A 14,231-nucleotide genomic window follows, 5' to 3' on the forward strand; every position below is an offset into this window, starting at 1 on the left:
TACAAAAAAATTAGCCAGGCGTGGTGGCAGGCACCTGTAGCCCCAGCTACTTGGGAGGCTGAGGCAGGAGAACTGGCGTGAACCCGAGAGGCGGAGCTTGCAGTGAGCTGGGATCTCATCACTGCACTCCAGCCTGGGCGACAGAGCTAGACTCTGTCTCAAAAAAAAGAAAAGAAAAGAAAAGAAAAAGATAATGGGGCTGGGTGTGGTGGGTCATGCCTGTAATCCTAGCACTTTGGGAGACCGAGGCAGGTGGATCACAAGATCAGGAGTTCAAGACCAGTCTGACCAACATGATGAAGCCCCGTCTCTACTAAAAATACAAAAATTAGCTGGGCATGGTGGTGCGCCTGTAATACCAGCTACTCAGGAGGCTGAGACAGGAAAATCACTTGAACCTGGGAGATGGAGGTTGCAGTGAGCCAAGATTGCACCACTGCACTCCAGCCTGGGTGATACAGCAAGACTCTGTCTCAAAAAAAAAAAGATAATGTAAAGCACTTGGTTCAGTCCTTAATAGTAGGTGATCATAGTGTATGTGCTTATTGATGTTACTTTGTGACTATAGGAAGCACCACTTATAAATGCTGATTTATATTTGGTGTAAATCACCTAGTACTATAATCTATAAATAGTAGGTCATCAGTTGTAGCAGTGTGTGTATTTATGGCACTTTATTACTATATGTCTGCTACTCTATAAATCTTTGTGGACTGAAGACTATAGTAAAGATCATTATGTGAATGTTGTATGCATGTAGTGGCAGATTTTTCTCTAATAGGTATTTGTGAGACAGTCACTTAACTAGAATGGCCTCCTCTGCATTTCAGGAAACATTGCCAGGTTTTAAATGGATTGGAAGTAGGATAATAGACCTCCTGGAAAATGGGAAAGAAGTCCTTTTTGCATTTGAAGAGTCTATTGGTATGTAGTAAATATTAAAATCTTTGAAATTTGATTGATAATTTTTTAAAATGTAATTCTGTAAGAGGAATTTTTTGTGTTCTGGTTTCATATTTTGAGTTGTAAAACTACAGAAAACTGAGAAATGTATAGATACATTTCTTATCAGAAAACAAAAAGAACCAAAGTGTCCCCTAAATACACTCAGTATTGATGAGTTTCATCTATTACTAGGCTTTTACATTTCCTTGTCCTTCTGAAGAAATGTAAAACTATTGAAATTATAGGCTTAAGTTTTCCTCTTTTCTAGTGATGGTTTTCAATCCTCAGGTTTTCTCTGTGGAACTTCAGTTTTGGATAAAGATGGGGTGAGTGCAGCTGTTGTGGTTGCTGAGATGGCATCTTACCTGGAAACCATGAACATAACATTGAAACAGCAACTGGTTAAGGTTTATGAAAAGTAAGTTCTACTATTATGAATTTCACATGTTCGATTTTTCTTTTATTGTCCTACCCTTAGTTTTCTAAATTTGTTTCTGAAGAATACACAGTATTATGAGAAGGTACACTTGGTTCACAAGTTTATGTTATGCTAATATTAAAAGTGCATCACTAAAAAGCTTCATGACCTTTGATTGATTACTCAGGGAGAGTAAATCCACCAACCTTCATAGGCACTCTTATATTAGTGTGCCTAATACTTTTTTAAAAAGTATTAAAATTATGTGAATTAAGGACTGCCATTTTTTATAAAATACTGTAGTAGGCTGATCTTTAATATATACTTTTTTTAAAGAGTTATCTGAAATCTAATTTTAGCACTTTGAATCTTTGCACAGATATGGTTATCATATTTCAAAAACTTCCTATTTCTTATGTTATGAACCACCTACCATCAAAAGTATATTTGAAAGGCTTCGTAATTTTGATTCTCCAAAAGAATATCCAAAATTTTGTGGAACATTCGCTATATTGCATGTACGGGACATTACCACTGGATATGACAGTAGCCAGCCTAATAAGAAATCAGTAAGTACCCTTTTTTTTCTTCCAAACAGTTTGGAAAATTTCATGGCTCATGTCACCAAAAAGTCCAGAGACAGGACAGATTTCACATGAGGTTCAATCCAGTTTCCTCATGTTTACCAGTTTATTATAAAGATGACAATTCTGGAACAGACAGACGTAAGACATTTATAGGGCAATGTACTAGGAGTGGGGTTGGGGCCTGGAACCTCCCAGCGAGTCCACGTGTTCACCAAGTTGGAAGCTCCTGTAAATATTTACTTTAAAAAAAAAGTTTTTAACAGTTTATAATAATTCATACTGAAGTAGGAGATCAGCAGGACTTGTTTTCCAAACACCGGTCATGACCCCACTGATCAAAACAGGATCTGGTCAAAACAGGATGCAGTAAAGGAACCAGCCAAAATCAACTAAAACCAAGATGGCAACAAAAGCAACCTCTAATTCCCCATTGCTCATTATATGCTAATTATATTACATTAGCATGCTAAAAAACACTCCCACCAACACCATGTCAGCTTACAGATGCCATGGCAACACCCAGAAATTACCTTATGTGGTTTAAACGGGGAGGAACCCTTGGTTCCAAGAACTCCTCCCACTTTTTCTAGAAAACCTGTGAGTAACTTGCCCCTTATTTAGCATGTAATTAAGGAGAAGCTATAATATAGCTAGCCAGCAATCCATAGTGCTACTCTGCCTATGAAGCAGCCATTTTCCTATACTTTGCGGCTCTGATAAAATTGTTTTCTCCTTTTTTTTTTTTTTTTTTTTTTGAGACAGTCTCTCGCTCTGTCTCCCAGGCTGGAGTGCAGTGGCATGATCTCAGCTTACTGTAACCTCTGCCTCCCAGGTTCAACAGATTCTCCTGCCTCAGCCTCCTGAGTAGCTGGGACTACAGGAGCATGTCACCATTCCTGACTAATTTTTGTATTTTTAGTAGAGACAGAGTTTCACCATGTTAGCCAGGCTGGTCTCGAACTCCTGACCTCAAGTGATCCACCTGCCTTGGCCTCCCAAAATGCTAGGATTACAGGCATGAGCCACCGTGCCCAGCAGTTGCTTTCCTTTTACTTTACTCTGTTGATTCATTCTTGAATTCTTTCCTGTGTGAAGCCAGGAAGCCTCCTGGGCTGAGCCCCAGTTTGGGGGTTCGCCTGCATCAATACTGTAATAAAATGGTGAAACTTCAGGCCTGTGAGTTTCTTGAGACTGGAACTCATTGTTTTGCTCCAGAGCATTTTTCAGTCTGCTAACTTGTCTCTCTGACTTTGATCCTATCCTTATCACTTCCCAAATAATCATGTATACTACCCTCACAGTAAGGTGTGTGGAATGGAGGTGGAGGCAGAGAGAGAGGAAGAAAGAGAGAAAATGGGCAATGATGCTAGATAATGTTGAAAATAACTGTAAAAGCCTATAATTTCAAAGCCATACATCTTTCTAATTTTAACTTCCCTTTCCAACCTTATGCCCTATACCTCCAGCCAAATAGAACAACTTACTTACTTACCTACATATATACTTTTTAAAAAAAATTTCTGCATTTTTGGTCCAGTTGTTTCCGTAGTGTATCCATTTTTCCAATTTCTACAGCCCCATACCTCAGCCATTGTAAGACTTAAGAAAAATATCACCTGTTCCACATGACCTCTAGGCCTCATAATTAGATACCTTCCTCTTGAGGTTTCATTACATAGTGTGCCTTCCTCCTATTACTTTCTGTTTTATGTCATCGTTGTGTTGTACATGGCATGTTTCTTTCTGATGTACTTTTGTGCCTCTTCACATTCCTGCCTATGTAGTAGCTGCTCAACAAATACTTAAATGCCATAGATTGCTGATTATATTCATTTTGTTGTTGTTGTTATAATGATTATTAGCCCAAATTTCCATTTGTAATGTTCTGATGTGGTCTGAAGATTCTGGGGACATAATGTATTTTGGAAAATCTGTAGTTTATTGTGTAGAATAGTACCCATATTCCATGTTTGCATGTTTATCCAATCAACAGTATTAGTTCCTGGTGTTGATATCCTGTGTATGAGTATATGTGTGTCTATTTTTCTATCTTTGTGAATTGCTGGAAGAGAAGAATCATGTTTTGCTTCTTTTTATTTCTCTAACTTGCTGTGCTCAAGTAGCCTTTGGTATAATGCTTTTTTCCCTCTTAATTCTCATTGAAGTATATGATATTCATTATTCAGGGTGTTTTTTCATCTCTTCTCTTCTGGTTCTTACAACAAGTTTGTAAGGTAGGTAGCATAGATGTTGTTATCCCCAAGGTTGCATAGTAAGTGTCAAAGCCTTCCTGAATTCTCTCTTTTCCATGTTTCAGATAGATTGATATTCATCTGTATATTCATTTATCAGAATCCTTCTGTGCTACAGGCACAAGTACACTAGGGATATAGCAATGACAAAGACACTGCACTCAAGAAAAAGTCTAGTGAGGAAACTGACAAGTAAATAGCAATTTACAAAATGATAAGTGCTACCGGGGAGACATGCCTAGGATGTCATGGAAGAGACTTTGGGGGCTTATGCAAAACTTTCTAGAGAACTGTTCTAAACTGAGTTCTCAAGTATGATTAGGAGTTAGCCAGATGCAGGAGGAGCAGAGAGTGTTTCAGGCAAAGGAAACAGTAAGTACAAGGTCCAGAGATGAAAAAGCATATTCTTTTTCAGAGAACCACAGGTAGTTGTCTATAACTGGAGTATGAGGTGAGAAGAATGACCTGTATGGTGAGTGGGTTTTGAGGGGCAAACTTCCAGGCAGGAAGATCAGTTAGTACACTGTGTCAGCAGTCTAGAAGAAGTTTGATGGTTGCCTGAATTCAATATAGGAGCAGTGATGGAGAGAACTGGATAAAGTTGAGTTAAATAAAGTGTAGAAAGGACTTGCTACTTTATGGGCTGTGGATGAAAAAGAAGGAATGATCTCTGTGTTAAGTCACTGGCATATGGTAATGTACTGACCAAGAGAGGGGTCTCAAGGACAGGACTCATGGCTCAGGACAGCTGAGGAAAGGTACCACTGTCAACCCCTCTCGCCTAGTACAACCCTCACAGTCCCGTCGAGATGCCTCAACAGACCGATGTGTGGACTAGCAAGAGTACCAGTGTTAATCCATGTATTTGGTGTCAGTAAAACATCACTTCTTTTTTTAATTTTTATAAAAAATAGAGTTTTTTCTGCACCCCAGTACATGCAGAATATATACATTCCTCTTTGGAGATGATTGATGAACTGCAAAAGTGCTTCGCAAATATAGAGGCAGTTTGGACTTTGGAACTTGGCTTCCGCTTCTTGTTCTACCACTTAGCTGATTGTCTTGAACAGGTTGTTTACTCTCTTTGAGCCTTGTATGTAAACTGGCGGTAATACTTACTTTGCAGGGTTATTGTTGAGGCCCAAAGATCGTGTATGTGAGGTATATAACCCAATGCCTTAACTATTCAGTAAATGGTATGTTTATGAATTATTATATATAGGTAATCTTCATTTGTATTTTACAATTCTTTTAAAATATGTCTTAAATTTTCAATTGTGGTTAAAAAAACACATAACATAAAAATTAACCATCTTAACCATTTTTAAGTGTATAGTTCGGTAGTGTCAAGTATATTCTTATTGTTGTGCGACAGAACTCTAGAACTTTCTCATCTGGCTAAACTGAAACCCCAGCAACTGCCATTCTAATTTCTATTTCTATAAATTTGACGGCTTTAGATACCTCATGTAAGTGGACTGTATTTTACAATTCTTGAAAATGAAAGGAAATGAAAAAGATCCCAAGTATAATTGAGCTGTTGTTGCCATTTTGCATAGGTGCTGCCTGTGAGTAAAAACAGCCAAATGATTACATTTACTTTTCAAAATGGCTGTGTTGCTACCCTTCGGACAAGTGGGACAGAACCAAAGATAAAGTATTATGCAGAGATGTGCGCATCACCTGACCAGAGGTGAGAATTGATTTTTTAGATATACCTACAAAAGCTTTATTGAAATATAATTCACATACCATACAGCTCACCCACTTAAAATGTACAATTCAGTGGCTTTTAGTATGTTCAAAGTTGTGCATCCATCACTATAATCAATTTTAGAACGTTTTCATCACCCCCAAAAGCCCAGACCCATGAGAAATCACTTCCCATTTCCCTCCTTTACAGCCCTCAGCAACCCCAATCTACTGTCTTTCTCTATAGATTTGCTTCTTCTGGGCATTTCATATAAATGGAATCATAACAATATGTGGGCCTTTGTGACTGCCATCTTTTACTTTGTATAATGGTTTCTAGGTTCCACTATGATTCAGTTGTAGCATGAATTTATTCCTTTTTTTAAAATTTTTGTTTTTTATGGCCTAATATTCCATTGCATGGATATGCCATGCTTTTTAATCCATTGATCATTTGATAGACATTCAGATTATTTGCACTCTGGCTGTTTTGAATACTGTTATGAACATTTACATACAGGTTTTTATGTGAATGTATGTTTTCATTTCTCTTAGGTATATACCTAGGAGTGAACTGCTGGTTCATATGGTAACTCTGTGTTTAACCTTTTGAGGAACTGCCAGACCATTTTTTAAAGTAGCTACATCCTTTGGGAATTGAATTTTAAAATTATAGTGAATTTATATTCTTGGAATAATTCTCTGAGTTTTAACTATTACATGATTAACATAAGGAAATTATCATCAGATAATTTATGTTTATTGCCAAATATTCATTTTCTATGTCTAATATGACTTGACATAATCTGCTTAGTTCATTTCCTTTTAAGAGGATGAATTGTGACTAAGTTAATTTCATAAACATATTCAAAGGCTACTTAAATGTATTAAAAGTACTGTCTCCTATAATATTGTAATTGCCCAATATAGATTTGGGAAGGAGACTTTTTAGAATTGCTTTCAGAGTCCAACCAAGCTATACTATCGTGTATTTCCCCAAATATTTGCATTTGAGGATGGATTTGGGGATAAAGAGCTCCTGAAGTCATTCAAAGCAGAATCTAAAGTAAACCAAATTGGGTAATGCTACATCTGGTTGAAAATGAAGGAAGATTATTAAAGTAATAAGAACTGATTTGTTGTGTAGCTTTTAAAATGACTGTAAAGGCAAGCTAAAAGAGTCTTGCCTCGAAATGTTCTGGGCAATGGCAACAACTCAGTGATGACTTTCAAGGGCCTTCTTTTAAGTGCATATTTTTTTTTTAAACATCACATTCTTTTAGTCACACCTCCTTCTGCTACCTGAAAGATATGTTATATCATTCCATAACATTTGTACTGAATATTTTTCAAAGTATTTCAGGAAGCCATTTTCTTCTAACACCTGTTATTCGTGTTCAAAGCCATTTGAACCTCATTCTCCTGGCCTAGGAGAATTCTTTAGATATACCATCACTCCTCTGTTTATCATGTGCTAAGGAACTCCTATTAATGCAGTTCAGCTTCAGTTTGTGATAGCAGTGTTTTCTTTGTGTGTAATTTTTTTTTGGTCTTGTTTTGTTTTAACCAAGTGAATTTCTCTTTTGTTTACCAATTGTTTAATGTCTCCATTAGGACCTCTTAAAAAATAAAACTAATTTAAATAAATTTTAAGCCTATGAAAATAAATAATTCCAAAACTCTTCATCTTTTCCTCAGTGACACTGCTTTACTGGAGGAAGAACTGAAGAAACTCATTGATGCTCTAATTGAGAATTTTCTTCAGCCTAGTAAGAATGGACTGATCTGGCGTTCTGTTTAGGGGTACACCAATATGTCATAACACTGTGTGGGGATATGGAACAGAGCAACCGAGAACTCCATACATTGAACCTCGTGTTAGCATTCTCTCTCTAGCTCATCTAGCCGAGTATCTTTTTCCTTTATTTTCTTTCTTTTTGGTCAACTGGCTAGACTAAACAAAGTAAAAGTTTGAAATGAAATGGTCTAGAAGGAATCCATTTAAATTTTTTCATAATTCAAACAAAAGTTATTACACCAAAAGTATTATAGTAACGTATTGTTCTTCCTTTAACAGAAACATCACAATTCAGAAGTGAGTTTTCTTATTATAGTGTGGTTAAGCCTAGTTCTGTATCTTGTAAATGTGGATAGCATGGTAAAAGAAAAAAAAAAGACAGGTAAACGTTATATAATTATAGGGTTAGTTAAGGAAATTAATCTATAAAATTGGCAAGAACATCGTACTCTCCTTGATTGTTATGAAAAAGTGTCATTGTGACATCACAGGTATTAATTTACAAATTAGAGTATTTGAAATAGGATATTTAGCATTTCTGTAGTTTAGAACAGATGTTACAATGTGTGGTTTTGGCATGTCTGTTTCAGGTGTCATTGGTGCAGTGTAAATTTTCTGTATGTATTTAAAATTCTGACGTTTACTGAACATAAAACAATAGTGGCAACACTCCTATTGGCTTTGTTCTTGTCAAATTTCTCAGTGCCTTCTCAGGGTCTGGTATGAACGGAAAAAAACAGTGTTCCTGCATTTACCATAATTTAATCAGTCAATTTTCAGATAGCTAAGGAAAATCTTCCAAAATCTGTAGGTGCTTCCTCTATATCAAATGAGTTTGCTGATTTTAAAATCTTAGGAATGTACATAAAGATCTTAATAAAAGCAGGCTTAATGTAGTTAAGGATCTTCATATTAGAATTGTGTCATTTATCAAACCTTTTATTACAGAAAAAAATCTGAACTGAGAAAGGAGCTCCGAATTTATTTGACAGTCTGATTTTTGAATTACATGTTTGTAAGTAGGTTTATTCTTTTATTTTATGAAGTAATGTTAATTTTACTAAGAAATAAAACATCCAATTTTAAGTATTATGAAATACTAAAACTACATGTTTTAAAACAGAGGTCCAGTTTATTCTAACATCTTGCTGACTTCTGTAGAATTTCTGATTGCATGACTATTCTTTATCTTTTTTTAGTGTAGAAAATATTTTTTTTCAAAAAGTCACTTTTGGGCTGGGTGTGGTGGCTCACGCCTGTAATCCCAGTACTTTGGGAGGCTGAGGCAGGTGGATCACAAGGTCAGGAATTTGAGACCAGCCTGGCCAATATGGTGAAACCCCATCACTACTAAAAATACAAAACTTAGCCGGGTGTGGTGGTGGGTGCCTGTAGTCCCAGCTACTCGGGAGGCTGAGGCAGGAGAATTGATTGAACCTGGGAGGCTGAGATTGCAGTGAGCCAAAATCGTGCCACTGCACTCCAGCCTGGGCAACGGAGGGAGACTCCATCTAAAAAAAAAAAAGGTCGCTTTTGGCTGATCATGCAGTCTTCTGAAAAGGTTTAATAGAGAAATGCTGTTTAAGCTGGGCATGGTGGCTCGCACCTGTAATACCAGCGCTTTGGGAGGCTGAGGCAGGAGGATTGCTTGAGGCCAGGAGTTTAAGTTACAGAAAGCTATGATGGCACTGCTGCACTGAAGCCTGGGTGACACAGACCTTATCTCAAATAATTAATTAAAAAGAGAGAGAGAAAAAGAAATGCTGTTTAATCTTCTTAAAATGTATCTTGTCCTACATACTTCTCAGAATACACATGGAGTATACTTAGGAGATAACAATAACAAGACCTAAACAAATTGCTTATAGGAGATAGCACTGGAATTAGAGAACTTATTTCATATAAAATAATAATACAAAGTTTGAACTGATTAGAACGTTCATTAAATCATGGTTTAGTTTGTTGCAGCTATCAGCTAACATTTGGTTGAGCATGTATAATCCAAACCTAATTGTCCAATTATTGTATTGCCACTATTGTTAATTTGTTCCTTCCTTACTTTCTTATCATTGGATCTTGTATGACTGTATGACTGTAGATAATAGACAGCTAATTAAATGTAGAGCACCATTTTTCTCAATGAGTTTGTTCTCAAAGGCTTTGCACTGGAGAAGAAATGTGTAGAATTTTTGTTTTATTTTTAAAATGTGTAAAACATCTTTTGTTTGATATGCTTTTAAGAATGTAGATTGCAATTTAGGGAATGGCATATATTCTGCAAAGTGGTATAATGTTGTATATATGAAAAACATGTATATTTGGTTTAGTTCTGTGTTTCAGTGACTGATAAACAAAAACAAAGCTAAAATGAATCAATGGCTCATTCATAGTTACTAAAGCCATGTCATGACTGTCATTCTATTATGAAGAAAACAGTTTTATTTGAGTGCTTTAATATAATGCAGCATTTAAGTCATCTTAAGGTGAAAAGTTATTGAAGTGTTCTTATCTCAAGTTAACAAAATTTTACAAATGTTCTTCAAGTGTATCGATTGAGGGAATTATTTTATTCTAGCCTGTCATGAGTCTGTCTGAGCATGACACTTATAAACTTGACGTTGTAGGTGCACATTTGCCTAACAGGATAAATTCAGTGATAGCCCAAGCTTTCCAAGAGAGACAGAAGTGCTGGCTAGGAGGGCTCAGCCTCAGGCACTACATTGTTTGTCTTTTTCTTTTTGAACAATATTGTGAAAATGATTGCATTCTCGTTGAACATGAAAGTCAAAACTGGAATTTTCTAGAACTTTGTAGAAAAGGAGAGAATTAGTAGGTCAAGATCAAAGCATACATTGAAAATAAACAGTAGAAATAAGCAAACAATATAAAGAGACACAGGAAATGCTTCTTATGAAGGGCAAATGTAACACCATAACAGTAGGGCGTAAACTGTGTCCCACCTGTTTACTTGTGTTTATTTGTTGTTATGATGAATATGCACCTACCATTTTCCTTTATTGTGATCACTAAAATGAGGCCAAGGTTTAGGAGGTGAGAAAAAGTATCCATTTTACGGATTCAGTTCCTGCTAGGATGTTGTATCAGAATCATGTGAGAACTCAGGAAGAGATAGAGCAGAAATAAAAAGAAAGAAGATGTAGATTAGAAAATAAGACTTCTGAGAAAAAGTTCAAGGAATAAAGATTGACTCTGGAGAGGAGAAAGCTGTTGAGATAGTTTGCTAAGTTTGCTAATAAATTTTTATTGAGTCTTTTATTGAAGGGTTCAAAGAAAGAAATACTATGCCATAATGTTCTCCATCTCTAGTGAAGACAGAACCAGAGGGAATGAGGATCTTATTTTTAAAGACAGCATGGAAAGTTTAAGATGTAGGACCTTCTTGAGGAGGAATCTTCATAATATCTTCTATTCAAAATCTTTTTTTTTTTTATTTTTAAGGGAATACAAATTTTAAAAATTAAGAGATATACAGATGAGTTTTTAAGGGTCCTTCTTTCCAGCACATTTTTTAAAAAACTCAGGTTGGAACAAAAATGTCATAAAGGGCACTAAAAATAACATTTGGGTTTCACTCCATATCTAGAAGAATATAGCTCACGAAACAATTTTTGTGTGTTTTGAGTAACTGATGCATAAGTGCAATGAACAATTTACCTGCTTCACTGTTATTTTTAATTTTACCTGGCAAATTAAGTAAGACTTGAACAAAATGTTGTTCATCTTGAAGAATGTATAGTGGCTTAGGTTATTTGAGTTTTTTGTTTTGAATATATATGTTGTTATTTGGATGTAGAAACTTTGGAAGATGGAGAGATTCTGAGAGAGTGGATACTTTGGAATGTCTTTCTGTGGGAAATAGACCTCCCATTTCTTAAGCAAGTTGCTTCTGGAATTGATGCAACAGGGTTATTAGCTGGAGTTTAATGGATAAATTGTTCTATGAACTGCTGCTATCAGTATTTTTTTTTTCACATTTTCCATTGATATTTGTGATGCTTGAAAAATCCAAACTCTACTTGGATACATTTAGTTTTATACCTTTTTCTCTCTACCTCCCTCTTTTCCTAGGCACCCTTGCACATTTTGTTACTGTAAAGGACTGTTGCCCTGTTACCTCACTGATAAGAAATCTCAACTGTATTCATTCAGAATGCTTTAAACTTAGTCATAAACTACATTTGTCTATGGACTTTTGGTTATTTTGTTAATTTTGTCATTATATTTAATACTTATTGTGGGAAGTAATTTTCAATCTATTTCATAACCTGTTTTGGTCTGTCTTGATACTGCTGTTAATTTATTACGGCCTTTTACAATTCACTTGTTGTCTGAGATTGCTTTAGAAACTGAGGAGGAAAGAGTTGTACTAACCAAAATGAATGGGCAATTGACCTAACATTCTATTTCAGGTTTCCTTGTACTTCGAGAGCCAAAGCACAAGATCTGAGGAAATCTTATTCACATTTGTCCCTCAGAGCATCTTACCCTAAGCCACAGAAGTATAAATAGTAAGATGCGAATTGCTCATTGTCTGACTCCTTGCACAGCATGACTTTAATTCTAGTTGGAAACAAAGTTAGTGTTGACTATTGGTTACCTTCAAGTATTCACCATACTATACATTCATTAGGCCATCTTTCCTCTGTTTACTCAAGACTATGTACTTACAAAAGAGAACCTATAAGAATGTGTAGAGTGACCAAATAGGGACAAAGTGACATACCTAGAGTTTGCTGCTCAAATTTTTCCACCAATGTAACCCTAAAGCAGAGGGGCATGATGGAGGGGGAAGGGGTTCTGAGAGCAAAATCAGAAGCAGCCTACCACTGATATGAAGTGTGTTCTGTCTTTAAAATGTAAGTGAATTTTGCATTCTCTATAATAAAACTTTTAATATAAAAATGATATATTTAATCTTTACTGAAACTTATGCTGCCACAAAGGAGCACCATGTTCATCACGTGGCTGGTCAGTTTTCTCCCCCAATGCCCTCACCCCCAATGGCTGCATATCCTTGAGGTACACACACTGGCTGTAGTGCAAGATATCTAAACATAGGCTGGGCTCGATGGCTCACGCCTGTAATCCCAGCACTTTGGGAGGCCGAGGCAGGCGTATCATCTGAGATTGGGAGTTTCATTCCAGCCTGACCAACATGGAGAAACCCCATCTCCAATAAAAATACAAAATTAGCTGGGTGTAGTGACACATGCCTGTAATCCCAGCCACTCAGGAGGCTGAGGCAGGAGAATCGCTTGAACCCAGGAGGTGGAGGTTGTGGTGAGCAGAGATGGTGCCATTGCTCTCCAGCCTGGGCAACAAGAGTGAAACTCAATCTCAAAAAAAAAAAAAGATATATAAACATAGAACATATCTAGACTATTTCCTGCCCTTAGAATCTGACCTTCAGAAGGATTAACACCAAACTAAACTGACCTGAAACAGTTTTGTTACTATTGGCATTCCTTGACTAAGAAGGACCACCTGATGCTCAGCCCCAAGAGTAGAAATAGTGGTTTATTATTTTTCATATCCACACCACCTAGTTCAGTACCTGTTATAGAGTGTTTAATTGCTGATAATTAGGAATTAAGGGATTTTTTAAAAGTAGCAAATAGTTTAAAGAACAATCAAAAAATGAATTTTCTAGTTCAGTTTTTTGAATGAAGTTCCATTACTGAACTTTATAATATAATGTTTATTAAGCAGACATCCCCTTAAATACTCAGTTTCTTTGGAGAGAGCAAAGCATATCTCTCTGTGGAAATTATATATAATGCCTGGTATTTTACACTCAAAGCAAGGTGTTAGCCAGGAAGGTAAAGAAATGGTGTCTATGTAGACTTAATATCACTAGTCTAAGTGTCATTTTGAGCCTAGTAGCACTACCTTCCAAGTGAGTCACAACTAATTTGATCCTATTTGGTATGTTTTTGTCCATTGTTATGATTCATCGTGTATCTTACAAGAACCACTGAAGCAAGAGTCTGCTTCTATGTATGGTGAGGCCTTGTTGTTCTAGGCTAGAATAAACTCTTTGTATGCCTCATTGAATATGCCAGATAAAATATATGCAGTTAAGAATGAATTATTTTTCTGACTAAAGTATGTAGCAGTAGTTCAAAAATGTGCCCTTGTTTTAACAGTTTCTGTCAACATCTTATTTTTCCCTACAAAAACACCAGGGTGTGTTGTAAGTACTGCCTGTGAGAATTTGCACTTTATGTATTTGTGTGTGGATTTCTTGTGGTTTTAGCCAAATGAAGTGTTATCAGTAATAAACAGGTCTCTTCATAGGCATGACTTTCTGTGTAATTTTTATTTGAGATACTGTGTAGTTCATAAAGCTTGCTATCTAAACAGGAAATATTCTTGAAATACACACATCACATACCCTAGAATCTACTTTGCATCTAAATGAATATTCTGGCTTAGTACTCAGGAAATATTTCTTGATTGGTTTATCAGAAGTCCCAGATGTGAAAACTTAACATTAAAGTTCTTGTTTTTCTTTCCTT

At 36.1% G+C, this 14,231-nt stretch overlaps 1 protein-coding gene across 1 annotated transcript in view; it reads left to right on the forward strand.

The window, feature by feature from the left end:
• Positions 1-14,013, forward strand: part of PGM2L1 (phosphoglucomutase 2 like 1) — a 67,999-nt gene extending 53,986 nt beyond the window's left edge. The window contains exons 10-14 of the mRNA XM_010366824.2: positions 831-924; positions 1,234-1,363; positions 1,743-1,932; positions 5,762-5,895; positions 7,593-14,013. Coding sequence (XP_010365126.2) covers positions 831-924; positions 1,234-1,363; positions 1,743-1,932; positions 5,762-5,895; positions 7,593-7,695 — 651 coding nt within the window. The 3' untranslated portion in view covers positions 7,696-14,013. The remainder of the gene's footprint in view (positions 1-830; positions 925-1,233; positions 1,364-1,742; positions 1,933-5,761; positions 5,896-7,592) is intronic.
• Positions 14,014-14,231: the final 218 nt, after the last annotated feature.

This window comes from Rhinopithecus roxellana, chromosome 15 (genome assembly GCF_007565055.1).
Source record: "Rhinopithecus roxellana isolate Shanxi Qingling chromosome 15, ASM756505v1, whole genome shotgun sequence".
NCBI classification, from domain to species: domain Eukaryota; kingdom Metazoa; phylum Chordata; class Mammalia; order Primates; family Cercopithecidae; genus Rhinopithecus; species Rhinopithecus roxellana.